Consider the following 27,694-nt stretch of genomic DNA (forward strand, 5'->3'; position numbering starts at 1 on the left):
AACTAATCTATAGGATTATCTCCTTTAAATGGGAGGAAATTGCATAATCTAAAGTCTTGCAGACAGCCAGCTCTGCAACGGTCTGACGTTGAGTGATATACACTACATTCTCATCTTACAAGACCCTCTGTAGGTCAAGAACTGAGGTGGATTTAGACCTCGTGTCAGATAAATACAGCAGTTGGAATGGTGGTAATGGAACAAATGAAAGCTAGACTCAGATTAATGACTTCTTTTAGATCTTAAGGAGCTTGAAAGGCCAGACTTGAGGTATTAGTGAAGGATAGCAAAACCAAAAGTGGGTCAAAATTCATTTTTTTCCCCTCTTTAGGTCAAGAATTGAGGTGGATCAGGTCATAGACAAGGCATTTTAGCCAGTTTAGTGACTACTGAACGGTCCTGGCAATCATTTTGCTCAAGCAACTAAAATATATTCCTATGCTATTGGGGTGACATCTACAATAAGTCAGTCATACCTAGACATTATCTAAGAATGTAAGAGTTGTGCCTCATATTACACACTATATTGTGCAGTGTATAAATGTTGTAAGGATTTTGTCACTTAGCATTAGAGTCTGATAGCCCTTCCCCCTTCAGCACATAATTAAAGCTGCAACATGCATGAGTGCATGTGTTCAATGTTGCACACTTCATTTTCTCAGTTAAATATATGCACTATGTGTACATTTAAAGCATAATTTTACATTTTAATATGTTCTGGCATAACACTACCTGCATTATTAATGCTAAAAAATGGCATATAGCAAATATGCAAACCTGCATTAGAAAAAGGTACATTTTCAAGGATGTACATTTTTTATGATATATTAAGTGCATTTTATAGATACTAAAAGGTGCAGTATGCAAGTTCAACACCCAGTGGTTGAACTAGGTATTGCACTCCTGGTTCAAAACGCTAGCAGGCGCAGGTTGCCAGATTGACGAAACCAACAGTAGCGTGCCTGACTATCGAGCAATTTATATTTTAGAAATGGCTTCCTCTATTTCATGCAGCTGAACGACAGGATACACTGACAATGATCACCTCAGGTACACCTCATGTGCTTTATTCAGTGCTAAATGCTAATAATGTGAGTTTAAAAGCAATTCAAACTCACAAAAGAACAAATAATAATAAATGAACAGTTTCAAATTGAACTTTAGAACTGACTCAGTGGAAACCAACACATATCAGTGATTCAGCTCAGCATGTACATTTATTAATGTTAAAGAGATTTAATATGTATTAATTAAAGTATAAACCTTACCATTTCATTGGAGTCTAGTAAGTGCACTATTATGTGCTTCTGAATGGCTGTACTTAAAGTTTGTGTCACGTCTGGTGCAAACAGACAAATTTCTTATCACTGCAAATCTTGTCATGCATCACTTTGCCAGGACACGCAGTCACAGTGTAACCTGCTCACGTAATGTTTACATTTGTAATATTTATGCTATTTGCAAATTAATAGAACTCTGAATCTGCGTCTCATTTCTGTGTCTGCCTTAGTCTACTGAATGTGTACATTCCATACAAGCTGAAGCTAATCGGTCAGTTCTTGTCACGTGACTCTCTGTGCCCGGCATTTATTTAACTGTGTGCATCTGGAAGGCACGAGCACATCACGTCACTTGCATGTGCAAGCCATGCACATCCATTGGAAATAATGCACTTGCGCAAACTCTAGAAAAGACGCAATATGCGAACGAACACTAGAAGGCCGCTGTCATTTGCATTCACCTGATTTTTTGACAAAAGGGTTGCAGATCTAATCCTTGGCAGTTTGTGGGTCGTTCACTGGACTTTTCCCCTTCGCAAAGAAAATTTCCTAAGATGTCTTACTCATTTTGCTGCTTGTGCATTAAATTTGGGTGCTCAAGTGACCAAGATGTAAGTGAGAGAACACAGTCATTTTTTTAAAATAAAAGATTGTTCAGACAAAACGAAAATAATTATTGATTTCTTGTGCAGCTCGTACCAATTAATACGCAGACCAGTGGTTGAGGACCACTGGTCTATAGAGCAAATCATCATTATAAAATAATGGCCTGTTTCCACTGAGTGTTCCCGTATGGTACGGTCCAGTTCGGTACCTTTTTATGGCTGTTTCCACGGTCAAAACGTACCCAAAAGCGAACCGTACCATCCCACTTTTTGGGTACCCTTTGCAAAGGGTAGCTAGCACAACAAAAGGGTACCAAAATTCAGAGCAAGAAGTGCAACTGAATGCTATTGGTTTACAGAAATAACTCACTCAACCGCCATTTTTATTTACACAGCTGAGACATTACACCATAATAATATATACATATAATAATGAGCCATGGTCGACCCGAGCTCAAACAAACCTTGTTGTCCTCTTGATAAGCAGCCACAAATCGAAGAAGAAGAGCAGAATCTACCCTGTGCCCCATATTTTTTTACAAGGCCGCCTAATGCTCGATCGGTTTTGCTTTCTCGCATACGCTCACCGCGTGTCTATATTTGAAACAACAAACTTTTTTAGCTGATAATAATAATGTTCGCGTGATTACTGAAGTGCTTCTGAAAAAAAAAGCTGGAAAAAACAAAGGAGCAAATGATTCTTTCAGCAACCTAAAACATGAATAAACTGCAATGTTTAACTTTTATCATCATCTTTTGAAATATTATCAACTCTGAATGATGGAATTACTTTCTAACAAGAGATTACATGTGCTGGTGAAGAATAAAGATACAGATGAGAGGTTTCTTCTGACTGTGAGCTATATGTTGCATGTTGATTTTTAACCCAACTAAGGACTAAATGTATGTTGTGTGTAGCTTTTCCTGCGATAGGTAACATATCAGAGACTGTAAGGTGTTCATATATGTTGCATTTATACATTTATTTTATACAAATCGCAGACATTACATAGGTTTATTCGCGCAATCAATTATCCGCAGTTATAATCAAATCATGTTCATAGAAAGGTGAGTAATACACATTTATACACAAGTATTTGTTTAAAAAGCATCTGTGTTGTGAGAAGTGATTCTCATATATGTGAACGACCTGTACAGCTTTTCTGTAGACATTTCCTCTAGCGAGAATTATGTTGACTGAAACTTTCTGGTGTACACTACGCCAACCAAGAGTACAATTGGTACCCCTTTAGTAGTGGAAACGCAAGCCTAATAAAGGTGACCCGTACCAACCCGTACCGTACTACTCAGTGGAAACAGGTAATAATTTGCCTAATTACCCTTACTTGCCTAAATAACCTAATTAACCCAAATAACAAAGTAAATGTCACTTTAAGCTGAATACTAGTATCTTGAAAAATATCTAGTAAAATATTATGCACTGTCATCATGGCAAAGATAAAAGAAATTAGTTTTTAGAAATGAGTTATTAAAACTATTATGTTTAGAAATGTGTTGATAAAGATCATCTTTCTATTAAACAGAAATTGGAGACAAAAAATATACAGGAGGGCTAATAATTCTGACTTCAACAGCGTATTCCAATTTCCAGGATTTCACTACTACAAAAAGGCTTTCAAATGGCATGAAACGCATCAAAAGGAGTTCCTACAAAAGTGTTCAGGCTTGGCTTTCTGGGCCGCCCACCCTCTGTGAGGTCGTGCCTAAAGTGCATGTCTAGCATGACACTAAGCTCTCAGTGTTAAACAGGATTACCTGTGTCCACCAACGAGATCAGCCGTAACCTGTAACATGCACCCACACAAACAGACCCATACAGAGCGCAAACAAACAAACAAACAGATGAATCACTTCGGCAGCACCATCATCCCTTTATGGTCACGCATCCAGAGCCGCCCCGCAGCCAATAATTACCCATAACCCATAACTGTAGCGCTACATTCATCCGCACGTTTATTTTGGTGACGATAGAAATCCATAAGCCTCCCACCACAGCAGGATATCAGGAACATTAGTCACTGTGCGGCAAATATGTCCACCTACGGCCGCAGTGATTGGGTTTGAGAAAAAGTCATGGTTATATTAGTTACGTTACACACGCGCACAATCGAAAATTCCTCCTGCTTTTATTAACCCTCCAAGGATTTAGTTGGCACAGGAAGTGAGCAAATGAAAAACAGCAGAATGACATACTCTGTGGGTTTGAGCGCTTGGCTGTGCGCGCGTGTGTGTGTGTGTGTGTGTGAGTCAGCAGGGATGGATGAGCAAGGAACCCACTGTCATGAGAGCAGGAAGTACTGACAGATATGGAGAAGAGGAAGTGTAGTCGCCAACTGCGCAGGGGTGTTTTTATCTCTGCGAAAGTGCAGTTATCGACTTTTTTACGAGTGTGAAATGATGAATTGAGGTTTATGAATGTGTGTGTTAAGTTACTATGGAAGTTACATGATACACAAAATTTTTATATACTAAAATAATTAAAATAATATACTAGAGATACAGCTTAAGTCAGAACTATAAGCTCTCCTGAATTATTAGCCCCCATAGACTTTCCACAATTTCTGTTAAAGGGCAAGATTTTTTCATAATAGTTTTGACAAAAAAAAACTTTTACATTTTTTTTTAGTTTTAATCTGAAAAAAAATATTGCTCAAGGGGCTTATAATTTTGACCTTAAAATGTTTTTTTTATTTTTTTTTATTAAAAACTGATTTTATTCTAGCTGAAATAAATTAAATAATACTTTCTCCAGAAGAAAAAATATTAATGGAAATACTGTGCAAAATTCCTTTTCCTGTTAAACATCATTTGGGAAATATTTTTAAAAAGAAAAATAATTCACAGACGGGTTAATAGTTGACTTCCACTGTTTATCTATCACTAATTTGATGACTTCAGATGACCTCAAATAATAAAAAAAAAAGTTTTAAAGCACTTAAAAAAAGTTAAAATTGTAAGGCAAATTGCTGCGGGGCTGTTTTTTGAGTTGACTCAACTTTTCTTACAGTGTATAAGGAATTTCAGAGAAACAAAATAATAATTGGGAATTCAAAATGAACAGATTTTTAAATTTTAATAATAACATGACTACAGGCGACGCAGTGGCTGGGTCAGTTCGTGTTTCTGTGTAGAGTTTGCATGTTCTCCCTGCATTCGCAAGGGTTTCCTTCAGGTGCTCCTGTTTCCCCCACAGTACAGGTGAAGGTACAGGTGAATTGGGTAGGCTAAATTGTCCGTAGTGTATGAGTGTGTGTGAATGAGTGTGTGTGTGGATGTTTCCCAGAGATGGGTTGCGGCAGGAAGGACATCCGCTGTTTAAAAACGTGCTGGATTAGTTGGCGGTTCATTCCGCAGTGGCGACCCCGAATTCATAAAGGGAATAAGCCGAAAAGAAAATAAATGAATGAATGAACATGACCACAGCAAAAACGTGTAATAAAAGCTGTAAAATTGTAACATATCATAGGAATTTAAATAATGTCTAATATTTAAAATATTTAAGTATATATCATAAAATATTATTGATTGATATTGTTTAATTGTAAAATATTTCAAATTGCAATGTATTCCTGTTATGGCAATGCTTCACATTTAGCTAGGTTGCTGCCGGAAGTGCTGTTAAGCCTGGTTTTTACTTCTGTGTCGAGTGATCGGCGTGACCCACAGCGCCTGCCTTGCGCGTTGCCGTGCATTTATACTTCTGTGCGCTGTTTGTGTTGCTCTGCAATAACACTTTCAAAACGCCAGCTATGTTTTTATATTCCTATGTGTCGAGTGTCTTTACAGGTGTTTTGTTTTTTCTGAATGCTACCTTAATGTACAAGTGGCTCAAACTCGCTTATTTTGAGGCGGGAAGCGGCGGACGTGCAACAACTTTAATCATGAGGTAAACGCAAAACAAAAGTTTTCCACCTGGAGGTACTACATGGGACTTGACCCTTGTAAACATTTGCTCCAAAAAGTTCGCGTGACTCTCGGTCCCACCCACACTCATCAGTGAAACCAAGCCAACCAATTACAGAGTTTGCGCTACACATCGTTGTGACATGCAAATAAATTTTTTGAGAGGTGCGCATCAGCGTCGCTGTCAGCCACAGAGAGGGCTATGCTACCACGTGAAGGCTGCGCCGGAGCATACAGAGCAAGTATAAATCAGCCTTTAGTGAGACCAGCAGGGGTGCTCAACCTGTGGTCTGTGTGGGTCTTAATGCTCCAGTATAATGAAGGGGACTCTATAATGCTTAGTGAGGCGTTAAACCGAGGTCCTGACCTTCTGTGGTCGTTAAAAATCCCAGGATGTCCTTCGAAAAAGAGTAGGGGTTCAACCCCGGCATCCTGGCCAAATTTGCCCACTGGCCTCTGTCCATCAAGGTCTCCTAACCATCACCATATTATGATTGGTTCATCACAGTCTCCTTTTCACCAATCAGCTGGTGTGCAGTCTGATGCAATATGGCTGCCGTAGATGCTACACACTGGTGATGGAAGGTTCCCCCCAAAAATTTGTAAAGCGCTAGAGTGTACAGAAAAGTGCTATAGAAATGTAAGGAATTATTATTACTATTATTATTATCATCATTATTATAATTATTATTATTATTATTATTAACGTAATCTATGTTAAGCTGCTTTGACACAATCTACATTGTAAAAGCGCTATAGAAATAAATTTGAATTTAATTTAAAAATGATGGTCCCACTTTATATTAAGTGGCCTTAACTAATATGTACTTACATAGGAACTAATAATTTGTTACAATGTACTTATTGTTTAAATATATGCATTTACTGTGTACTTATGCTTGATTAAATACATGTATGCAATTACATTTGCAATTAACTTTTGTAATTACATTTATAAATACACTTGACCATCCCTTACACCTTAACCTACCCTTAAACCTACCCATACCACCAAACCTGTCCATAACCCAACCTCTATCCCAATTCAAAAGCACCACAAGTGTTCTCAAATACATTATAAACACAGTAAGTACATTGTATTTATTGTTTTGATGTAAGTACATAGTAATTAAGGACACTTAATATAAAGTGGAACCAATGATTTTTCCATAAAGCTTACATACTGTGAGATTTCATTCTGATTTTATTTTAACAAACCTTTGCTAAAATTATTATTATTTTAACTTGGTGTTGATTTTTTGATACTTTTGAATGGTAGTGTACTTGCATTATGTCATGAATCATTTGACATTGCAGAATCTGACAGAGTAAAACCACTTTAAAAGCAACTATATTTGAAAACTGCAAAGAAATTGTTCACCCAAGTCTATTATTGTGACTGTATAATACATTACAGCTCAACCTACATATAAAATAAACTCTGGATAACCCCTTTTTTATCTCAGACAGTCCATTTCCGTCTAATTCCACAATTCTTCGCCATAATCAGCAGTAATGTAGACCGGACCATATGCTGCTTGTCAAAGGTCTCACTACGTGACTTTAATCTGCATAAGAAGTTTACATTTCTGAGCCTAAACAAAACAATCTGTGTTTGAGTATCACATGAGCGTTTTGCCTTTCCATAGCGCATGTTTACAGAGTGTGTTTGAGAACGTGACTCCAAGTGAGAATGAATTAACAGTAGTGTGTGGGCAAATCACAAGTCGTGGTTGAACTCGGATGAGCAATGCTTATGAGGGACTTTATATGCGTGCCGAACACTCACCCGCAGGAGTTCTGCTGAGGAGGGTCTGTCCTGAGGAATTTTTAGTAGGCAGTAGTCAACGAAACTCCGGAATGCATCCGACCTTCACAAAATAAAAGTAGCAGATTTATGCAACTTTCTAAATGTACAGATAAACATATGAAGCAATGTTGTACAGTCAACATGAAATGCTGCAAAACCCAACTTGTTTTTTTAAGTCATGGCATTAGTAACGATTAGTAACAATTTTTTTGACAAAATGTAAGGTGTAAAATCCAGTTCCTGAGAGCCGCAGCTCTGCACAGTTTAGTTTTAACCCAGCCTCAACACACTTACCTGTAGGTTTCAAACAAAACTGAGGGACTCAATGGCTGTGTCTGTCTAAAATCACCTACTACTCAGTAGGTACTGTAATTGAATTTACTACTGTACTACTGTACAATTCTATACAGTATGAATGTCAGTAGTATGAACAGAACGCTAAGGTACAACATCCGCCATTTTGTCATGGTCACATGATCAACCCATGTCAGTTGTGTTGCTTCACTACCATTTATGAATTCTCTTGCAGTGCATTATAGGATAGCATAGCGTCCATTCAATGTGCACTAAAGAATCTCACTGGAATTAGGTCATCCGGGTATTTCTCACATACTGTTTTTCGAATTCTATGAATTCAGACATAATACTCAGCTAGCATACTGTTTTTAGCATAATAATATTCAGTAGTTTGGAGTATGTGACTTCAGACGCAGCTAATTAGTTTGATCTGGTGTGCTTGATTAGTTTGGAACTAAACTGTGCAGAGCTAGGGCCCTCCAGGAACTGGATTTGACACCTGTAATCATAAAATGTGTTTTAGATCATATAGTTTAAAAGTTTGTGGTCAAGAGTTGTTGTTGTTGTTGTTTTTTTTTTGTCAAATAAATCGGTCACACTTTACAATAAGGTTCATTAGTTAATGCATTTACTAACATGAACAAACAATGAACAATACATTTACTACTGTATTTGTTCATGTTAGTTAACGTTAGTTAATGAAAATACAATAGTTCATTGTTAGTTCATGTTAACTCATGGTGCATTAACTAATGTTAACAAGCATGGACTTGGATGTTATTAATGCATTAGTAAATGTTCAATTATGAATAATAAATGCTGTACATGTGTTGTTCATGATTAGTTAATGTTAGTAAATGCATTAACTAATGTACCTTATTGTAAAGTGTTACCAATAAATCTATATTTTTTTAGCAAGGATGCAATAAATTGGTGAAAAAGTAAAACTAAATACATTTAGATTGTTTTTTTAAGAAGTTCAAATAAATGTTCTTTATAAAATGTTTTTTATTTTTTCTATTGCTAATAAAAATCTGTAAAAAAAATCTTTTGTAGAACCAAAAAGTGTAATAATAAAATGATTTCTGATTCTGAAGAATCAATTCAGACCAAATACTGGAGTAATAAAGCTATAGCAACAACAAAAACAAATAAATCTAAAAAATAAAATAAAATAAAATAAAAATCTACAAAAATCTAAAAAAACATCTGGGGAAAAAAATCATTTGAAGAACCAAAAAGTGAAATATTACAATGATTTCTGATTCTGAAGAATCAAGTTAGATCAAAAACTGGAGTAATGGGGGAAAAAAAGAAATCACATTTCCTATAACAACTATAATGATTTCTGATTCTGAATTATCTTGTTAGACCAAATATGGAGTGATTAAAAAAAATCACCTTAGCTATAAAAAATTAACAAACATATCTAACAAAAAAATATAACAAAACAAAGTCTGGAAAAAATAATTTGTAAAACCAAAAAGTGAAATATTAGAATGATTTCTGATTCTGAAGAATTAATTTAGACCAAAAACTGGAGTAATGAAAAAAACTCATTTACTATAACAACAATAACAACAACAAATAAATCTAAAAATAAAATAAAAAAAATAAATAAATCTTGGAAAAAATCATTTGTAGAACCAAAAACAGAAATATTAGAATGATTTCTGATTCTGAATAATCTTGTTAGACCAAATAATATAATCAAGTCATAAATTTAAATGGAAAAGTTCTTTTAATGGAAATGATTTCATAATAATACAGTCTTTGGTAAGAAAACATAAAAAACTGACCATCAAAATTATGAACAATACTTTATAATATAGTGTCCATATGAACCCTTTGGGTATTGTGAGGTCCCATGCAAAATCATGCATTGTAAAATGTGAGTAAACCTGTTCCTTTAAAAGTGATTAGTCGACTTTACTTGAAAATAATTGAGTAAATATGTTGCTTTAAAATTAAGTAAATTAACTATGTGCATAATTATGTTAAAAAGCTTAACAGTTTCATGTTTCAATGTGTTTACTCATTTTAAGAAAAGTTAAAAAAAAATTAAACCAATAGGTTTACTTACTTTTTAAAGTAAATAAACTAATTGCCTTTTACAGTGTGTAAACATAAAAAAAAATCCTTTTTCACAAATAAAAACAGTGAAAAACAAAAATAAAAAAGGTCAGCAAAGTGACTTTTAACCGTTTTCCATCGAGCAATACAGTTTGATACAGTATAGCAAGGTATGGTATGGTACGTATTGATATCTGTTTCCATAGTCAAAGGTACCAAAACAAAAAAGGTCCCTACACAACAGATCGGTACTAAAAGAGTGGAGCTAGACTCGATGCTGAACACTATTGACTTACAAAGAATTGTCACGTGTTCAACAAGTCATGATAAAGACAACACGGAAAGCACCATTTTTAAATACACAGCCGAGACAAGACACCATACTAATGCACATAAAAATTAGCTGAAACGACAATTCTTGAAGTTTTTTGGGGACCACTTAATTCCAAGTTCATTTAACTTAACACTGTAAAAATGAATAAGTTAACTTGATTTCTCATGTTGTCCCAACAACACAAATCCTGTGTGGAACCCAGCTTTTTATACAGTGCATTAAATTAACAGTGGAGACATAAGCCTGATGAAGGTGACCCGTATCGAACTGTACCATACCGTGCTGTACTGAAATTTTGATGCCTTCAACATTCTGTCCCAATTAAACAGCCTTTCAATTTCAACCTCTAAATTATCAGCCTTAAATACCGGCAGGCCTTCAGCTTTGGAGCAGATCAGAGATATGAAGGCCACTGAAAGGCTGTTTGAGTGATAAAGCAAAAGATCACAAATTGGTAGTTGGGGTCACGGTTATTGCATAACACAGTTAAAGTGAGAGAGGAGTGCGTGGTGGAGAGGGTATATAATGTTTGATGAGTAGGAGTACTATATATACACATTTATATCTTATATGAGTCAACTTGAGTTTAGTGACTGTGAGAGGGGAAACTCACCACTCATTGGACTGTAAGGTGGGAGAGTCGTTTTGGGCGATGTGGTATAAGGCACTCATAGCGTTCATGTTGAAGAGAGGAGGCTTGCGTTCAGCTGGAAAAAAACAAAAATCCGAGGTGTTAGAAACTGACAAGTGTGGTGAAACTCCCAAACAGACAATAATTTTGTCCCAAAAATTTTTTTTGAAAAATTAATAACTGCTTTTAGTCTAGCTGAAATAAAACAAATAAGACTTTCTCCAGAAGAAAAAATATTATCAGACATACTGTGAAAATTTCCTTGCTCTGATAAACATCATTTGGGAAATATTAAAAAAATAAAATCAAATCAAAAAGGGGCTAATAATTCTGACTTCAACTGTATATATTTATTCAAATTTCTTTCTTCAGAAAATAATTTGCACTGTTCATTTTTTTAGTTGGCCAAAACATGACCTATTAAAAAACTTTATATAAGTTTGTTGACTTTTTTTTGTAGTCCAACCAACATTAGCCATTTTTAATGTTGACTGGATTTGAAAATAATAACTCTTCATTTAACATAAATATAATAAATTTATTTAAACTAAAGCCAAAGCAAGAATATTACTTCAACTTGGATAACTTTACTCTTTACAATTTCACCCATAATTTCCCAAAATTATTTCTTAATATCATTTTTATTCATATTTATTTTTTCTGAACTTTAATAACCAACTTATATTAAACAATCAAAAGCATGCCTTAACAATAATCACAAAAACTATTAAATAAACCTTTTTCCTGACAGGTAGTATATTTAGTAACAAGTTGCACATTTAATTTTTTTAAATAAGCTTCAAATTTCTTTCTTCAAAATATAATTTAAACTCTTATTTTTTTAGTTGGCCAAAACCTGACTCTAAACTTGATAAATGTACTTAAAAACATTTATAAACTATATTTTATTGGCTGGAGTGTGTTTTTTTAGTCCAGTCACTCTTAGCTATTTTGAATGTTGACTGGATTGAAAAATTATTAATTCTTAATTTAACATAAACATACTACGTTTTTGTAACTAAGCCCAAAAAAGGCTTTCCCAAAATTAAATTTAATCATCAATTTTATTTTTTTAAATATAAAACTCCGCTATTAAATAACCAACTTAAATTAAGCATTATAATAAGCATGCATAAGCAAATACATTCAATCATGAATCAAATTCAGTTTTGTTTAATTGTATTTACACTTTTAATATAAAACACACATTTTCAAATAACTATTGAATAACTTTTTTCCTGATGTTTAGTTTTATTTTTGTTACATTTAACTCTGTGAATGATTTATTAAAAAATAAAATTGAACAACATTGTAAAACAATTGATTTATAATAGCTACATGGAGTAAATATCTGAATGAAATATGGATAAAGACATGTACAATAGTGCAGACCCTCACCCAGCTCTATGCAAGTGATCCCCAGAGACCAGATGTCCACCTTCCCCTCATACTGACCCTCATCCATGGCCAAAATCACTTCAGGAGCCATCCTGCGGTAGAAACACATGTATTCGTGCAACCAAACCCGGTTTATCAAAATGCATTGTCCTGGAAAAAAAAGTATGTGTGATACTGACCAGTATGGGGTTCCAACAAAAGAGTTAGCAGGAGAGGCAATGGACGCAGAGCCAAAATCAGCCAGCTTAACCTGACCGGGCTCTGTCAGCAGGATATTACCAGCCTTCACATCTCTAGGACAAGAAAAATACCAAAAAAATAATTATGTTAAGCATTAGCAAGATGTATTGGAAAAAGCTGTGATAAAATAAAATGAAATAAAGTGCAATAAATAGAGCTGTATTACTGCAAGCTACTAAAATACAGTAAGAAACTCAAATGCCACAAAGCAGTTAAATAAAGCAATCCCAGTATGTTCTAGAATTTTAAAAGTTTGTATTTTAAACCAAAGAGAAAAAAAGATAAGAACAGATAAGAACTCCTATGCTGTAATGTGGTTAAATGCAGCATGTTTAAGAAATGCCATGCTGACACGTGTGAATGTGTTATGGCTTTGTTTGTTTAATAATAAACATTTATTAAGGTTTTAGAACCTGAAACTGAAGTGTGCAAACTTTTTTCACCATTCATGTTTCCCCATTCAAAACTAAACAAAACAAAAAACAACACCAAAAAAAAAAACAAAAAAAAACATAAAAATAGAAAAAACTAAACAAAATAAAAAACAAAGAAAATATAATAAACCAAACTAAAATATAAAATAAAAACTATTAATTTAAAAAAGAAATAAATATGAAATAGGAAAATAAAATAAGAAAAGTAAAATATATATAGAAAATATAATAAACCAAGACAAAATATAATATAAAAACATTAAACTAAAAAAATAAATAAATAAAATAAATAAATACTTACAAATTTGTATCTATATTAATGTCAAGCAAAACTACTCACTAGCTAGACCTCTACAAACTGAATTAGAAAAAAAATGTTTTATCAGAATCCTATGACAAATTATATTTCCTTGTTTTATAGCAAATTAGTCAATGGCTCTAAAGAAACATCAAAATCTGAGAAAGATTCTTGGTGTACAGATTTACAATATGACCTGACAGATTTAGAATGGAGCCAAATATGAGTTAAAACCCAGAACGTGTCAATAAACACTAGATTTAAAATGATCCAATATAACTGGGCAATGCGCACCTACATCACACCTGAAAAACTTTACAAATTTAACCCAAACATCCTAGATATACATTTCAAATGCCAAAAATATAAAGGAACTTTCTTTCATTGTATCTGGGAATGTGAGTTGATTAAGATTTTCTGGCAAAATGTAATAACATTAATCTCGTTAATTATTTTAAAACCAATTCCAGTTAGACCTGAAATATGCGCTTTTGGTTTATTTCCTGTAGGTTTGTCATTATCAGGTTATAAAACTATAATGATTTATATGTGTCTTGTTATTGCAAGGCGTTTGATGGGACTATTGGAAGAACACAGAAAGTCCATCAATTGATCACTGGCTAAAAGATTTGACACATTACATTGCATATTACACCTACAGTATGAAGGGCAAAATAAAGAACTACCATAAAATTTGGGATCTGTTTTTACAATTTTTGGAACAAAACTATACAATGGCACAAGCAAATATCTCTCACACTATTGATTAATTGATTGATGTATGTACACATGTATTTTTATTTGTGGAATACAGTATATGTTTTTCTTTGCCTTAGGCCATGTATAACAATACATGTACCTGCTACACTGAATATGGATGCTTTGGGGGAGGGAGGGGGGAAGAGTTAAAATGTAAAAAAAGTGTATTTTCATGTTAAATTTCAAGTGTTTTTTCTACAATAAAAAAATGTAAAAAAAAAATAAAATAAATAAAAAATAAATAAATAAATCAATCAAAAAAAGAAAATATAACAAACCAAACCAAAATATAAAATAAAAAATTAAACTAAATAAATATAGAATATAATAAACCAAGATATAATAAAAACAATTTTTTACTAAATAAAAAATAGAAAATATAACATACCAAACCAAACCAAAATATAAAATAAAAACAAAATAATAAAATAAAATATGAAAAATAGAAAAAACAAAACAAATAAAAATATATATTAAACTAAACTAAAATATGAAATAAATCAATTAAACAACAAATAGAAATAAAACTAAATAATACAAACTATTAAATAAAACAACATGAAAATAATTAAACTAAATATAGAAAAACAAAACGGAAAAATAGAGCTGCATTACTGGAAGCTAAAGAAACAGATAAGAACTCATTTGCTGTAAAGCATGCTCAATAAATGTTGACACGTGTAAATGTGTTATGGATTATTACTTTAATCATAACAACCTATTTACATTTTAGACTAAAGACTAAACTGAATATAATAAACTTGGAATAAACAAAAACACTGTATGTAATTGATGATCTCCAATAATATCATTCTGGTCAGATCAATGCTAAAAAATAAGCTTAAATAATTAAAATACAAAATGAGAATCCAAAAGTAAAAACAGAGCTGTGTTACTGGAAGCTAATAATAAAACTGATAAAAAAAAACTCACACATTGTAAAGTAGTTAAATAAAGCATGCCCAATAAATGATAAGCTGACACATGCGTTCTTGCTGATATACTGATGTACACAGATAAGTACTTTAATCAAAAGTATATCCTGAAAACCAAGAGGACAAACTCTAAATTAGGCAAATAAAATTCAGCTTTGATATAACTCATTATATAATTCTAGTAAAACCTGAAAAAAATTTAAGACAAAATAAAATACAATTTCTGAAATAAATAATGATGCAAATGACAAAATAGAGAATAAAAAAAATATTCAAAACTATTCAAAAAAATGTATTACAAATATAACAAGGTTTCAGACATTAAAACTACAGAGCACAAACTTTTTTTATAGTTTACAATAATATAATTTTAAAGTTGCCTAAAATAAAATAAAATAAAATGTAAAAAAATAGCTTTAGTTTTATTTGAGTTAGGTCAATGCTGAATAAATAAAATGAACTAACGAATGAAAATGAAAATAAAAATGAAATTAAATTTAAATAAATTTAAATTACAAAATTTAATAAGATAAAACAAATAAAATAAATTAAATAATTCAATTTAATAAGATTTAATAAATAAGATAAAATTAATTAAAATTAAGACAGCAAACTCTAAATTAGGAAAATAAAATTAAGCTTTAATATAACCAATTAATTTATTGTAATCAGATCTGAAAAAAAAATTAAGTTAATTTTCAGTTTCAGACATTAAAACTTTAGAGCACAAACTTGGATTATAAAAAGATATATATTTTTAGTTTATAATAATATAATTCTAGTTTCTAAAACAAAATAAAATGTCAATTGTTTTATTCGAATTAGTGCAATGCTGAATAAACTAAAACTCAAATTAAAATTACATTTAAAAATTAAATTAAATTAAATTAATTAAATAAAAAATGTAAATAAAACAAAATAAAATAAATTAAAATAAAAAATTATTTAATAAAGAAAAAAAAATTTAAATAAAAAACAATTCAATTCAATTCAAGTTCATTTAATTTAATAATAAATTAATAAATAAATGAAAATAAATACAATTAAACAATAGCACTGCTTTGTTGTATTATATGAGTCAATGCGGAATACAACTAAACAAGTTATCAGTACACAATATCATCTACTTGCCTACAATAAAATCAAATGTAGATAAAAATAGCACTGCTTTATGGTAAGCGTACGTAATGTACCGGTATGTAAATGGATATCGGTCTGCTGGAGAGAGACTCACCTGTGGATCATGTTGTGGGAATGTAAGTAAGCCAGTCCTAGCAAGGCACCGTGGGTAATGGCAGCAATTTCAACCTCTTGGAGGGGTTTCTTGTGAACTGGACAAAGAAGAGTATGCTTGATTACACCTTAACATGAACAAATTCAATATTTGTTGTTTTTGTTGTGGTGCTCAAAAAAATAATAATTCAAAGTGAATGGACAAAACGGCCTTTAAATGAAAAGGGTCGCGAACTTGAAAAATCTAAAATCTTTTTTTTTTTTTTTTTGAAATACAAGTTATTACTATACTATATTTGTAACACTGGGGCAATTTTTTTATCACCGACTTTTAATGCATTGTGACTAAACAAAGGCCTCTAATGTGAATGTTCACACTGATGTGCAAATCATGAGTCATAAAAAATAAATAAAAATAAATAAAAACATAAAATAAAATAGTTTTTGGCTCGATTATTTGATTGACTGGTAAAAACTGACAAAATTACAGGTTGCAACTAGTTAATAAATAGCGAGAGAGGCAAACGAAGGTCTAAACGGAAACCAAATTATGAAGATACTCTAAAGACAAAAAAAATGCTTTTCTTTAGTTCTGATCTCAACATTATAAAAGAGAAGATGAACTTCATTTTGATGCAGTTCTAGATAAAATAAAACACAAATATATTTTTTAAAAGTAACTAAATTAAATTTAATTTAATTACATTCAATTCATTTCATGTGGTTCATTCTGCTGTGGTGACCCCTGGTAATGCGGAGGAAAAATATTATAGGAAATACTGCGAAATATTCCCTACTCAGTTAAATAATATTTGGGAAATAAAACAAAAATGATAATTAAATTTAAAATATTAAACTAAAATTAAAATCAATGACATGAAAATTTATAAAATATTTTTTTATGAAAGATAAAAAAATTAAAATAAAGAAAATTAAATTTTAATTAAACAAGTTAAATTACTGTAAATTTAAATTAAATAAAAATAAAAATAAATAACAACAAAAATAAATAAAATATTTTTTTTTTATTAAAATTAAAACAAAAATAAAAATATAAAAATTTAAACTAAAATGAAATAAAAAAATTTAATGAAAATAAAAATTAAATGAAAATAAATAAAATAAAATAAAAATAAAATTAAAAAGTTAAATTAAAATAAAATAATGTAAAAATTTTAACTAAAATTAAATGAAAATAAATAAAATTAAAATGAAATTAAAATCAATAAAATAAAATACAAATAAAAAGTTAAACTAAATTAAAATTTAAATAATTAAATTAAATAAAAAAAAAATAATTAAAATAAAATAAAAACAAACCACAGGAGGGCTGTAACTTTGACTTCAACTGTATATTGATTATATTCTAAGTTGACCTAAGAGAATGACATATAAAACCATAAATACATTTAAACAGATGCAGCCTAAATTACTCATCCGATGACATAATGGCAAGTTAAACTGGAATCTCTAAATTATTCTTTCACACATGCGTGCGCACACACACACACACACACACACATACATACATACGGAGTGATAATTGAAACCAACAGTCTATCATTAAAGCTGTGCCTGTTACCATGACGACATCTCAAGGAAACAAAAACATGAAGGCGATGGCGGTTTTGGTAGTGACACTGAAATAAAACACAATGGGCTTTATAATGTGTCTGGGATGTGGTTAATAAAGGCCTTCAGCGCGGCCTAAAAAACACATGACGGCTTGAACAATTACCTCTCCTTCTGTAGGGGTGGGTAACTGTGCGTCTATGCTGTACTTATACACTTGAAAGCGTGTTTGTGTGTGTGCGCGTGTGCGAAAGTTTTAAGTGTGAACTCACCCTCTAACAAGTCTGAAGCGGAGCCGAGACAATACTCCATCACAAGCTTAACGGGAAAAAAACAGATGAGATTATCGCAAAAAAGCAGACATGGTTGCCCCAGGGAATGATGGGAATTAACTTCAGGTAAACTAAGCTGAAAGCAGTACTTAAAACAGTTCCCTTGGCTCAGAAATGCGTTATTATATTTGTATGGCTCTTAATGGCAGTACTGACCCATGCTGTGTTGTCCTTCAAGTAGCAGCCTTTGTATTCAATGGTGTTTGGATGACGCAGCTGTTCCAGAAACTTCACCTCTTTGATGATGTCCTGCCACTTCTGAAAAGGGGATGAACATGAACACACACACACACACACACACACACACACACACACACACACACACACACACACACACACACACACACACACACACACACACACACACACACACACACACACACACAAACACAAACACACACACAAACACACACACAAACAAACACAAACACACACACAAACACACACACAAACACACACACAAACACACACACACAAACACACACACACAAACACACACACACACACACACACACACACACAAACACACACACAAACACAAGCATAGATACACACATCTGAATATCTGTACTTTTGGTTTGGTTTTTGTGCAGATTTTATATCTGTACTGATTATTGAAGAGCAGAATTGAAGATAAATGTAAATACAATGTCAATACAATTATGACATTTTGTGAATAAAGGCTTACATAATTTACACAGGACTCGAAATTAACTTTTTACTCGGTAGCACCGGTGCTCCCAACTTCAAATATTTAGGAGCACCAAAAAAATTGTCGCAGCAGAAAAAAATTTAGGAGCACCCACAAAAAATTAATGAGCCCTAGGTGTGTCAAAATGAATTGTTTCTTCGGTGCACCGCGATGCAGATGTGGACAATTCAATATCCGTTCAGTAACATTTTACTGTACAATTTAAAAAATAAATTTTTTTTGTAAAATACAAATGCTGTTGTATTTTGCATCATTGTATTTACACTATCTGTATTTTGCACAACCTGTATTTTGCACCGTCGTTGTATTTACTTAAATTTTACATTTAGGGGACATTTGCTCTGAACACGCAGTGAATGCAACACATCGAGATTCGGTGTACTTTTTACTCTACAACCGTTTGCATTCCCGCGGTCACAAAAGCTCCTGTCACCTGACTGCGGAATACCTTGAGTGATTGACAGCTAATATAAACCAATTTAGCAGCAGCGAAGACTGATTCAGCACGTTTTTAGAAAAACAATCCAAACAGGTCGCATGAAAACCATTATTTGCAATCGCACAAATGCTCCAAAATATATTATGAGGGCACATAGCTTAAATTTCAAGTGCATATGTGACCAACATGCTCGCAATTTTGAGCCCTGTTACAGCAATTACATATTAAGAAGAACAATTACATCAAGTCATAATATATACCTGAAATAGAGTAAAATATTAACACTTTTTATTACATATTCATACTTTTTGTTTTTATTATTTAGGTGAAGAATTACAATATTAGTAAATAAATCAAATTAAAAATGGTAAATACACGTGACCCACTGGTCCTACTGCACCCAACCCAATCTGAGCTGGGATTAAACTGGCGATTCTTTGTTTGGCCATAGGAGAAATAGTCATGCCCAACTGAGCCTGGTTTCTCATCAGGTTTTTAAATTCTTCACTTTCGCCAATTGGTGAAGTTTTTTCCTTGCCACTGGCATGCTTGGTTCGGGATCTGCAGAGCTCCGCATGGATGGATTTGCTCTTCAATGTTTGGACTCTCAGTAGTGATTATTAAACCACATTGAACAGAGCTAAACTGAACTGACCTTAAACACTGAAAACTTACTAAACTGACACTATTTCAATTTACTATAATCCTCTATGTTAAGCTGCTTTGACACAATCTACATTGTAAAAGCGCTATACAAATAAAGGTGAACTGAATTTGTATGGGAATCGGTTGCTCTAACAAGGAGGCTAAAGACCATGGCCTCTAGCGTCAGTTCATGTTTTGCTCTCTACATAAAACATTGATTCATACGTCATAAGCAAACCTCATCCAGATATCTACAACTTGAATAGATAATACAATCAATGCATTTTTATATAAAGAATATTTAAATAAATGCATTGATTTTATTATCCATTCAATTTGCAGGTATTTGGATGAGGTTTGCTTATGACGTATGAATCCACGTTTTACCTAAAGCAAAACATGAGCTCATACAAATACAGGGTAAAACTATCAGTGTTTCACAAAAAAAAAAAAAAAAAAAATGAAGTGTGTCTCTCACCTCAGTGGTTTGCTTGCCATTGTAGGACATCTTTTTAATGGCCACCACCTCATTGGAATAGGAGTTTCGGGCCTGCAGAGAAACAAAACATGACATATTTGACACTTTTCTTTACGCTTGTTTAAATTTAATTTGAAACATGTGCTGAAAATGTCTGTTGAAAACATCTGTATTTCTTAAACTCATCATGAAATCTCAATATTATACGTTTCCATTACGATCTGTGCTAACCATGCTATTTTAGAAAATATAAATAGGAAAATATATAGACATGCTGTTCATAACATGTTTAAAAAACAATGCAACATAACCAATGACTAATTTTAGTGCAAAACAAATGCATTGTGCACACTAAGTTTGTTTGTAATTTAGGATTAGCACCCAGGCTAATTTTACTGCTAAATAAACGCAGTCAACACATTTTATATTTGAGTGCAGAAAAATGCATACATCCTCAGCTCACAGATTCATGTTAAGTTATTTAAAACATAAAACACTAAATCAAAGGCTATAACATTAAGCCATATTACACTGGCAGAGATTTGCTCAGATACATATTTTTACCGCTATGATGGTGTGCGCTAGAAACCTGTTCAAAATCCTGTTCAAGTAGGGCATTTTTCGTGGTTACTGGCTGATCTTGGTTATTAGACATCTCTCTGCATATCTACACCGCGTTCACCGTGGATGATGTTTACACATGCTGTAATGTTTTACACCTCCGTGGCTGCACGCTTCACGGTTCATTCACAAAATATGTCCGCGTCTACGCTTCACAAAGGGCAACAGCCAATCACATTACTTTTACAGGTTGCATAAATGTGATTGGCTATCCTCTGCTCTATGGTAGTTGCATGAAGTGATTAAACTAGCATCTATTTGACGATTTAAAGTTCACTCTTTGACGTTGACGTAAGAAAAATAAAATGCAAAAAAATTACTTTAAATAATCCGAGAGCAGTGTCATTCAGTGAACCACCTTAGTGTGTAAAGCTGCATGTAGCTCAGGTCAAAAAACACGTGATCTAAAGTGTTACGGCAGAGCATTACAGTCGACTAGTCGGTAAAACCCCAAGTATAAACCAAAACTTTATTTATTAATGTAATTTATTTCTGTAATGGCAAATTAAGACATCTTAATTTGCAGATTTTCTGTTTAAGAAAGGTCTTCTCATCATCATCGTTGTCGTTATCGTCGTTATCGTCATTAAACAGTACTTGAAAAAAAATGATATGTCCATTTGATATGTCCTCTGAAAAATGTGTACAATAATTACACAATTACGAAAATTTACTTACAATAACTGTCTTTAAAAATATAAAATATAAAAAATAAAAATCTAATAATAAATACAAAATTCACAAAAAAAATAAAATAAAAACTAAGATTATGCAAAAGGATAATACTTTACGTTTAAGGTTGAAATTATATTATTATTATTATTATTATTTATATTATTATTATTATCATGTCATGTTGAACTTTATTACACTTGGATAATAGATTTTATTATTCTGTATAATATTATAACATTATAATATTATATAATGTTATGTACTAACACAATAGTTTAAATAACTCATTTCTAATAACTGATTTATTCTATCTTTGCCATGCATGATGACAGTAAATAATATTTTACTAGATATTTTTTCAAGACACTTCTATACAGCTTAAAGTGACATTTAAAGGCTTAACTAGGTTAATTAGGTTAACTAGGCAGGTTAGGGTAATTAGGCAAGTTATTATTTAACAATGGTTTGCTCTGTAGACTATCGAAAAAAAAAAAAACTTAGAGGCTAATAGTTTTGTCCTTAAAATGGTTTTTAAAAAATTAATAACTGCATTTATTCTAGCTAAAATAAAACAAATAATACTCTCCAGACATACTGTGAAAACGCCCTTGCTCTGTTAGACATCATTTGGGAAATATTTAAAAAAAAAAAAAGAAAAAGAAAAGAAATAATATTAATTCAAAGAGGGGATAATAATTATGACTTCAACTGTATATATATATATATATATATATATATATATATATTTATTTATTTATTTATTTATTTTTTTTTTTTTCTTTAATATCAATTATTCCTGTAATGGCAAATTAAGAAATTTTAATATGTTGATTTTCTGAACAAGAAATGTCCATCATTATCATCATCATAAACTACTGTTGTTTGATTTTTTTTTTTTCTGAAAACCTTAAATGTTTTTACAATGTTCTATTTTAATACATTACACATATACTCACTGAATACAAACCTAACAGATCATTCAGATCATTAAGATCAAGTAAATTCCAAGAGTTATGAATCTGCTTTCAGCTACTATGCCCCCACTGCTGGGATCAGCTTCCAGAAATGATCAGATGTGCTCCAACATTAGGCGCACTCAAATTAAGACTTAAAACACATCTGTTCAGCTGTGCCTTTACTGAATGAGCACTGTGCTACGTCCGACAGATCACATTACTGTATTGTGTGTTTCTATTTTTTTTTCATTCTTTTATAACCTGTTTTAACACATTCTAATATCTGTTAATTATTATATAATCATAATTTAATCAAAAATAATAATTTTAAATTCTTTATTGCTTTTATTTTCTTGTTTCTTTTATTCTTGTTTATGTAAAGCACTTTGAATTTCCATTGCGTATGAAATGTGCTATATAAATAAACTTGCCTTGCCTTTTTCAATTCTACATCCATTTGGAGCAAATGTATTTTCCTACCATTATAAATGTTACAAATGTCACTTCCGTTTAACTGCGAGTGTCCTTGCTGAATAACAGTATTCATTTTTTCTCACTGACCCCTAAACATTTGAACAGTAGCGTCTCGTAAGTCATGAATGCTATAGTTTGACCACTGTAATGGCCAACAGAAGTGTGCACGGCGGACAGTAATGTCTTGCTGTATCATGAGGCCAGCTGGTCTTCACGTTTAAACGGGCTGAACATCTGTCTTGAGAGCATGGTCTCCTAGTTATTCTTTCCCCTCGAGACCAGCCCTACATCTGGATGGCCAGTCAGCACGAGAGCGTGTGTGTGCGCACGCGACAGCATTTGAGAGAAAGAGAGAGAGAGAGAAAAAGGGGGGATTTGCACGACGGATTCCAGTCTTGCCACAGATTTGGAATCAAAGGCTTTATGCTATTAGTTCTCAGATTAGGAAATGCACAAGAACTTGTCATGAGGCTGCAGTTCTTGTATTTGACAAAACCGCTGCACTGTAGTGCGGTTTCAAAAATGAAGTGACACGCTCCACGTTTAACTATGGTTAAGAACTGACTGACATGGAGAAGAAGAAGGGGGGTGGGGGGGCAGGCTTAGGTATTAAAAGCTATTCTAGTCTCTGAAGTTTTAATGTCTGCAACTATGTTCTTTTCATCTTATACAGAACTTTAAAAAGGTAGTGGAAATTGGGTATTTAAAAGTAGCTGATAAAAATGATCGAATAGAAAAGCTGGGGAGGAAAAACACATTTAGTAGAAAAGGCCCTGAAGGGCATGCTATATATTTTTAGTTATGTTTCTGTCAAAAGATGCAAATTCGACTTGTGCATAAAACAAAAATATAAAAAAGAAATAGGCATAAAGCATTTGTTTCTAAAGCACTGCTTCCATTTAGTGAGTAAAAGCAAACATAAACAGAAGCATCACTTCCTGATAAACTGCCACCAAATATCGTAAATAATATTCTAATAGATATTTTTCAAGACACTTGTATACAGCTTAAAGTGACATTTAAAGGCTTAACTAGGTTAATTAGGTTAACTATGCAGGTTAGGGTAATTAGGCAAGTTATTGTATAACGATGGTTTGTTCTGTAGACTATCGAAAGAAAAAATAGCTTAAAGGAGCTAATAATTTTGACCTTAAAATAGTTTTTAAAAATTTTAAAACTGCTTTTATTCTAGCCTAAATAAAACGAATAAGACTTCTTCCAGTAGTAAAAAAAAAATGTTATGAGACATACTGTGAAAATTTCTTTGCTCCATTCAACATCATTTAGAAAATTTAAAAAAAAGAAGAAAAAAAATCATAGGGGGGCTAATAATTCTGACTTCAACTATTGCGATCTTTTGTCTTTTCAGTGCGGTTTATTGTGCCAATTAAGCACAAAATGACTTTCATTGAAAAATACATAAAAAAAAAAAAATAAAATAAAAAAGCATGTCGCCATGACACAAGAACACCAATACATACTAAAAACATGTTGTAACTGTAGTGCTATTTGATGCTAGTTGGTTTTAATTGTTCATGTATTTTTTAACTGCATTTTGGTTGTGAAAGTTAAGTACTGTATTTGTAAACAAGTTTATATATCTTCAATAAAAAGTATAATTATTAAATGTATTTGAATGTAATTAAACATTGTAAATGTCAAATGATTCGTTTTGCTATTTCAATTTATGGAGTATGGAAAGATGTAATTTTAAATAGGATTGTAAAAATAAGTTTGTATAATTGAATAGATGTAAAATTAAAATTTTCTTGATTCGTTGTATTCATTTAACTTGAATTCATACAATTTAGGGCTTTATTCGGTGAACCTTTTAAACTTGGCTTTATAAAGCACCATGGTTCATTTTAGCAACTTAAAAGATTAGTGCTATATAATACCAAAAATGTTTCTCTATGATTACCAGCTATTTCTTTATGATTACCAGCTATTTAGCACCCCTTATGGTTCAATTTAGCACCTTTTATGGCTCTGGTTTAGTGGTTCTATTTAGCACCCTTTTATGGTTTTATATGCACTTTTTATGGTTCTATACAGCACCATTTGACAAAGGTTCTATAAGAAAAAGATTCTGCTATGATTAAGAGCCAAGGCACCACTTTTGGTGCCATTTAGCACCTTTTTTCATTTTTTAGAGTGTACTGGATGATATACTGTAGTGATTAAGTCAAGTCACACAAGCAAAAGAGCTGTTTTTCTGAATATTGTCATGTGATCACAACAGTTCACCAAACAAGAAGTTACATTTATAACATTACAGTTTGTTTTAACTTTAGTTGTTTCTCAAATTAAAATATAGCCTAAGGAGCCTAAAAAGAAAGTTTCTGTCATAGGGCATAAAAATAAAATTCAAAACAATAATTCAATTATAATATTATAATTTCATAATAGCCGTGTGCTTCATTTCCAAATGAATCAGTCATTCTAAACAAATTGTTTGAACGAAAGATTAAAAAAATAAATTCACTGGTTAGGACAGGGGCTAATAAGAACACAACAGAGTGAATATAGCAATTAAAAACGCTAGTAAATTCTCCAAATGCAGCCAAAATACCACCACAAATACACTCAAAAAATACCCTATTTATAGTTAATCACTATTTTGCTAATGTGTCTATTGTAACACTTTAGAATAATGTTCAATTATTCAATGCACTTACTAACATTAAGTATAACTAATTTTGTAAATCATTAATTAATCATAGTTCAACATTTAATATTGCATTATTAAAACCCAAAGTTGTGCTTGTCATCATTAGTTAATGCACACACAGTGAGTTAACATGAGCCAACACTTACCAATAATATTAACATGAACTAACACTAACTAGTAACATTAACTAATGTCAACATAGACGAATCAATACCGCAATAAATTTATCGCAAATTGTTTGTTCAAGTTAGTAAATACATTAACATTAACTAAAGAGCCATTATTTTAAAGTGTTACATGTTAAGTGTTAAGGTGTTACATTGACCCCTACTACAGAGGCATCAATGATATCAAGATAATTACATTTTGGTAAACTATTACAGTATTTTCCACATTACAGTAACTGAAAATAATAATAATAATAATTAAATACTCACAAAATAAACTGCTCCGAAACTCCCATGGCCAATCTCGTGCAGGTCGCAGAAGACTTCTTCTGGGTCATCTTTGAAAAAGAGGTTGGCAAACTCCGGGTCTTTCACCGCCCCCTTCCGTGTGGACGTTGGCATCATGAGTTAAACAGAACCTCCGATGTCCACGTGCTTCTGCTCGCCTTCATTCAGCAGGCCCGGCATTTACCTGCTTTGCCTGTGGAAAGAATGGAGCGGATTAAAATCTGACTGCTCGTCTGTGTCAAGTGAGGGTCGTGCACAGACGAAAGTGAGTTAAAGGATTAAACCCTTTTCTTCCTAGCATTAAGGTGCATTTTTTTAAACACTTGTGGAAAATACTAAACATGTTAGTAGGGCCCATGTTGTTTTAAGCTTGTCTGCTTTCAAACAGTACTCAAAAACCTATTAAATCAGATTGCTTTTATTTTGTGAATGCTAATGTGGTTAAATTTACTCAAACAGCCACAAAACATCATCTATTCTCAGTCTACTAACTGAAGACACGATCGGGATGGGAATTGTGCTGAGGAAAACCAATCTAGGGTGTACAGTATACTGTATATGCTCAACCTTTATATGCACTCACTGAGCCAAATGAGAAAGAATCATATCTCTTACCACAGCTACAGTATGCTGATGACACTCAGATCTACTCAGCCTTACTGCCTAATGACTACAGCCCCATTGACACCCTCTGCCAATGCATGAAATGAACAGTTGGATGTGCCAAAACTTTCTTTAGTTAAACAAAGAGAAAACTGAAGTCATTGCGTTTGGGAACAGAGATGAGGTTCTCAATGTGTACCTTGGCACTAAGGGTCAAACAAAAAAAATAAGGTCAAGAATCTTGGTGTGACTCTGGACTTTTCTGGAGTTTCAATAGTCATGTCAAAGCAGTTAGTAAATCAGCATACTATCATCTCAGAAACAAGAATCAGATGCTTTGTTTCCAGTGAAGACTTAGAGAAACTTGTTCATGCTTTTATCAGCACCAGAGTGGATTACTGTAACGGCCTCCTCACTGGCCTTCCCGAAAAGACGGTCAGACAGTTGCAGCTCATCCAGAACGATACAGCCAGGATTCTGACCAGAACCAGAAAATCAGAGCACATCACACCTGTCCTCAGGTCTTTACATTGGCTCCCAGTTACATTCAGAATAGATTTTAAAGTATTATTACTGGTCTATAAATCACTAAATGGCCTAGGCAATACATTACCTTTCTGAATACAAATCTAACAGATCACACAGATCTTCAGGATCAAGCAAATTAGAAATTCCAAAAGTTCAAAGCAGGCTGCGTCTAGAAATGATCAGATGTGCTCCAACATCAGGCACATTCAAATCCAGACTTAAAACACATCTGTTCAGCTGTGCCTTTACTGAATCAGCACTGTGCTACGACCAACAGATCTG

General features: G+C 32.5%; 2 protein-coding genes across 14 annotated transcripts in view; one reads left to right on the forward strand and one right to left on the reverse strand.

The window, feature by feature from the left end:
- srrm4 (serine/arginine repetitive matrix 4) overlaps positions 1-27,694 on the forward strand; it is a 763,243-nt gene that overhangs the window by 353,582 nt on the left and 381,967 nt on the right. The gene's annotated exons all lie outside the window — the stretch shown is intronic.
- The window catches only part of taok3a (TAO kinase 3a), a 134,992-nt gene that overhangs the window by 40,050 nt on the left and 67,248 nt on the right, over positions 1-27,694 (reverse strand). For all 10 annotated transcript variants that reach the window (XM_073951993.1, XM_068221408.2, XM_001922630.9 and 7 more), the window contains exons 2-10: positions 26,264-26,474; positions 20,430-20,501; positions 18,312-18,413; positions 18,096-18,141; positions 16,253-16,349; positions 12,532-12,645; positions 12,353-12,444; positions 10,937-11,030; positions 7,599-7,680 (exon numbers count right to left, since the gene is read on the reverse strand). In XM_073951993.1, the coding sequence (XP_073808094.1) occupies positions 7,599-7,680; positions 10,937-11,030; positions 12,353-12,444; positions 12,532-12,645; positions 16,253-16,349; positions 18,096-18,141; positions 18,312-18,413; positions 20,430-20,501; positions 26,264-26,398 (834 nt within the window). In that variant the 5' untranslated portion in view covers positions 26,399-26,474. The remainder of the gene's footprint in view (positions 1-7,598; positions 7,681-10,936; positions 11,031-12,352; positions 12,445-12,531; positions 12,646-16,252; positions 16,350-18,095; positions 18,142-18,311; positions 18,414-20,429; positions 20,502-26,263; positions 26,475-27,694) is intronic.

Source organism: Danio rerio, chromosome 5, assembly GCF_049306965.1.
Source record: "Danio rerio strain Tuebingen ecotype United States chromosome 5, GRCz12tu, whole genome shotgun sequence".
NCBI classification, from domain to species: domain Eukaryota; kingdom Metazoa; phylum Chordata; class Actinopteri; order Cypriniformes; family Danionidae; genus Danio; species Danio rerio.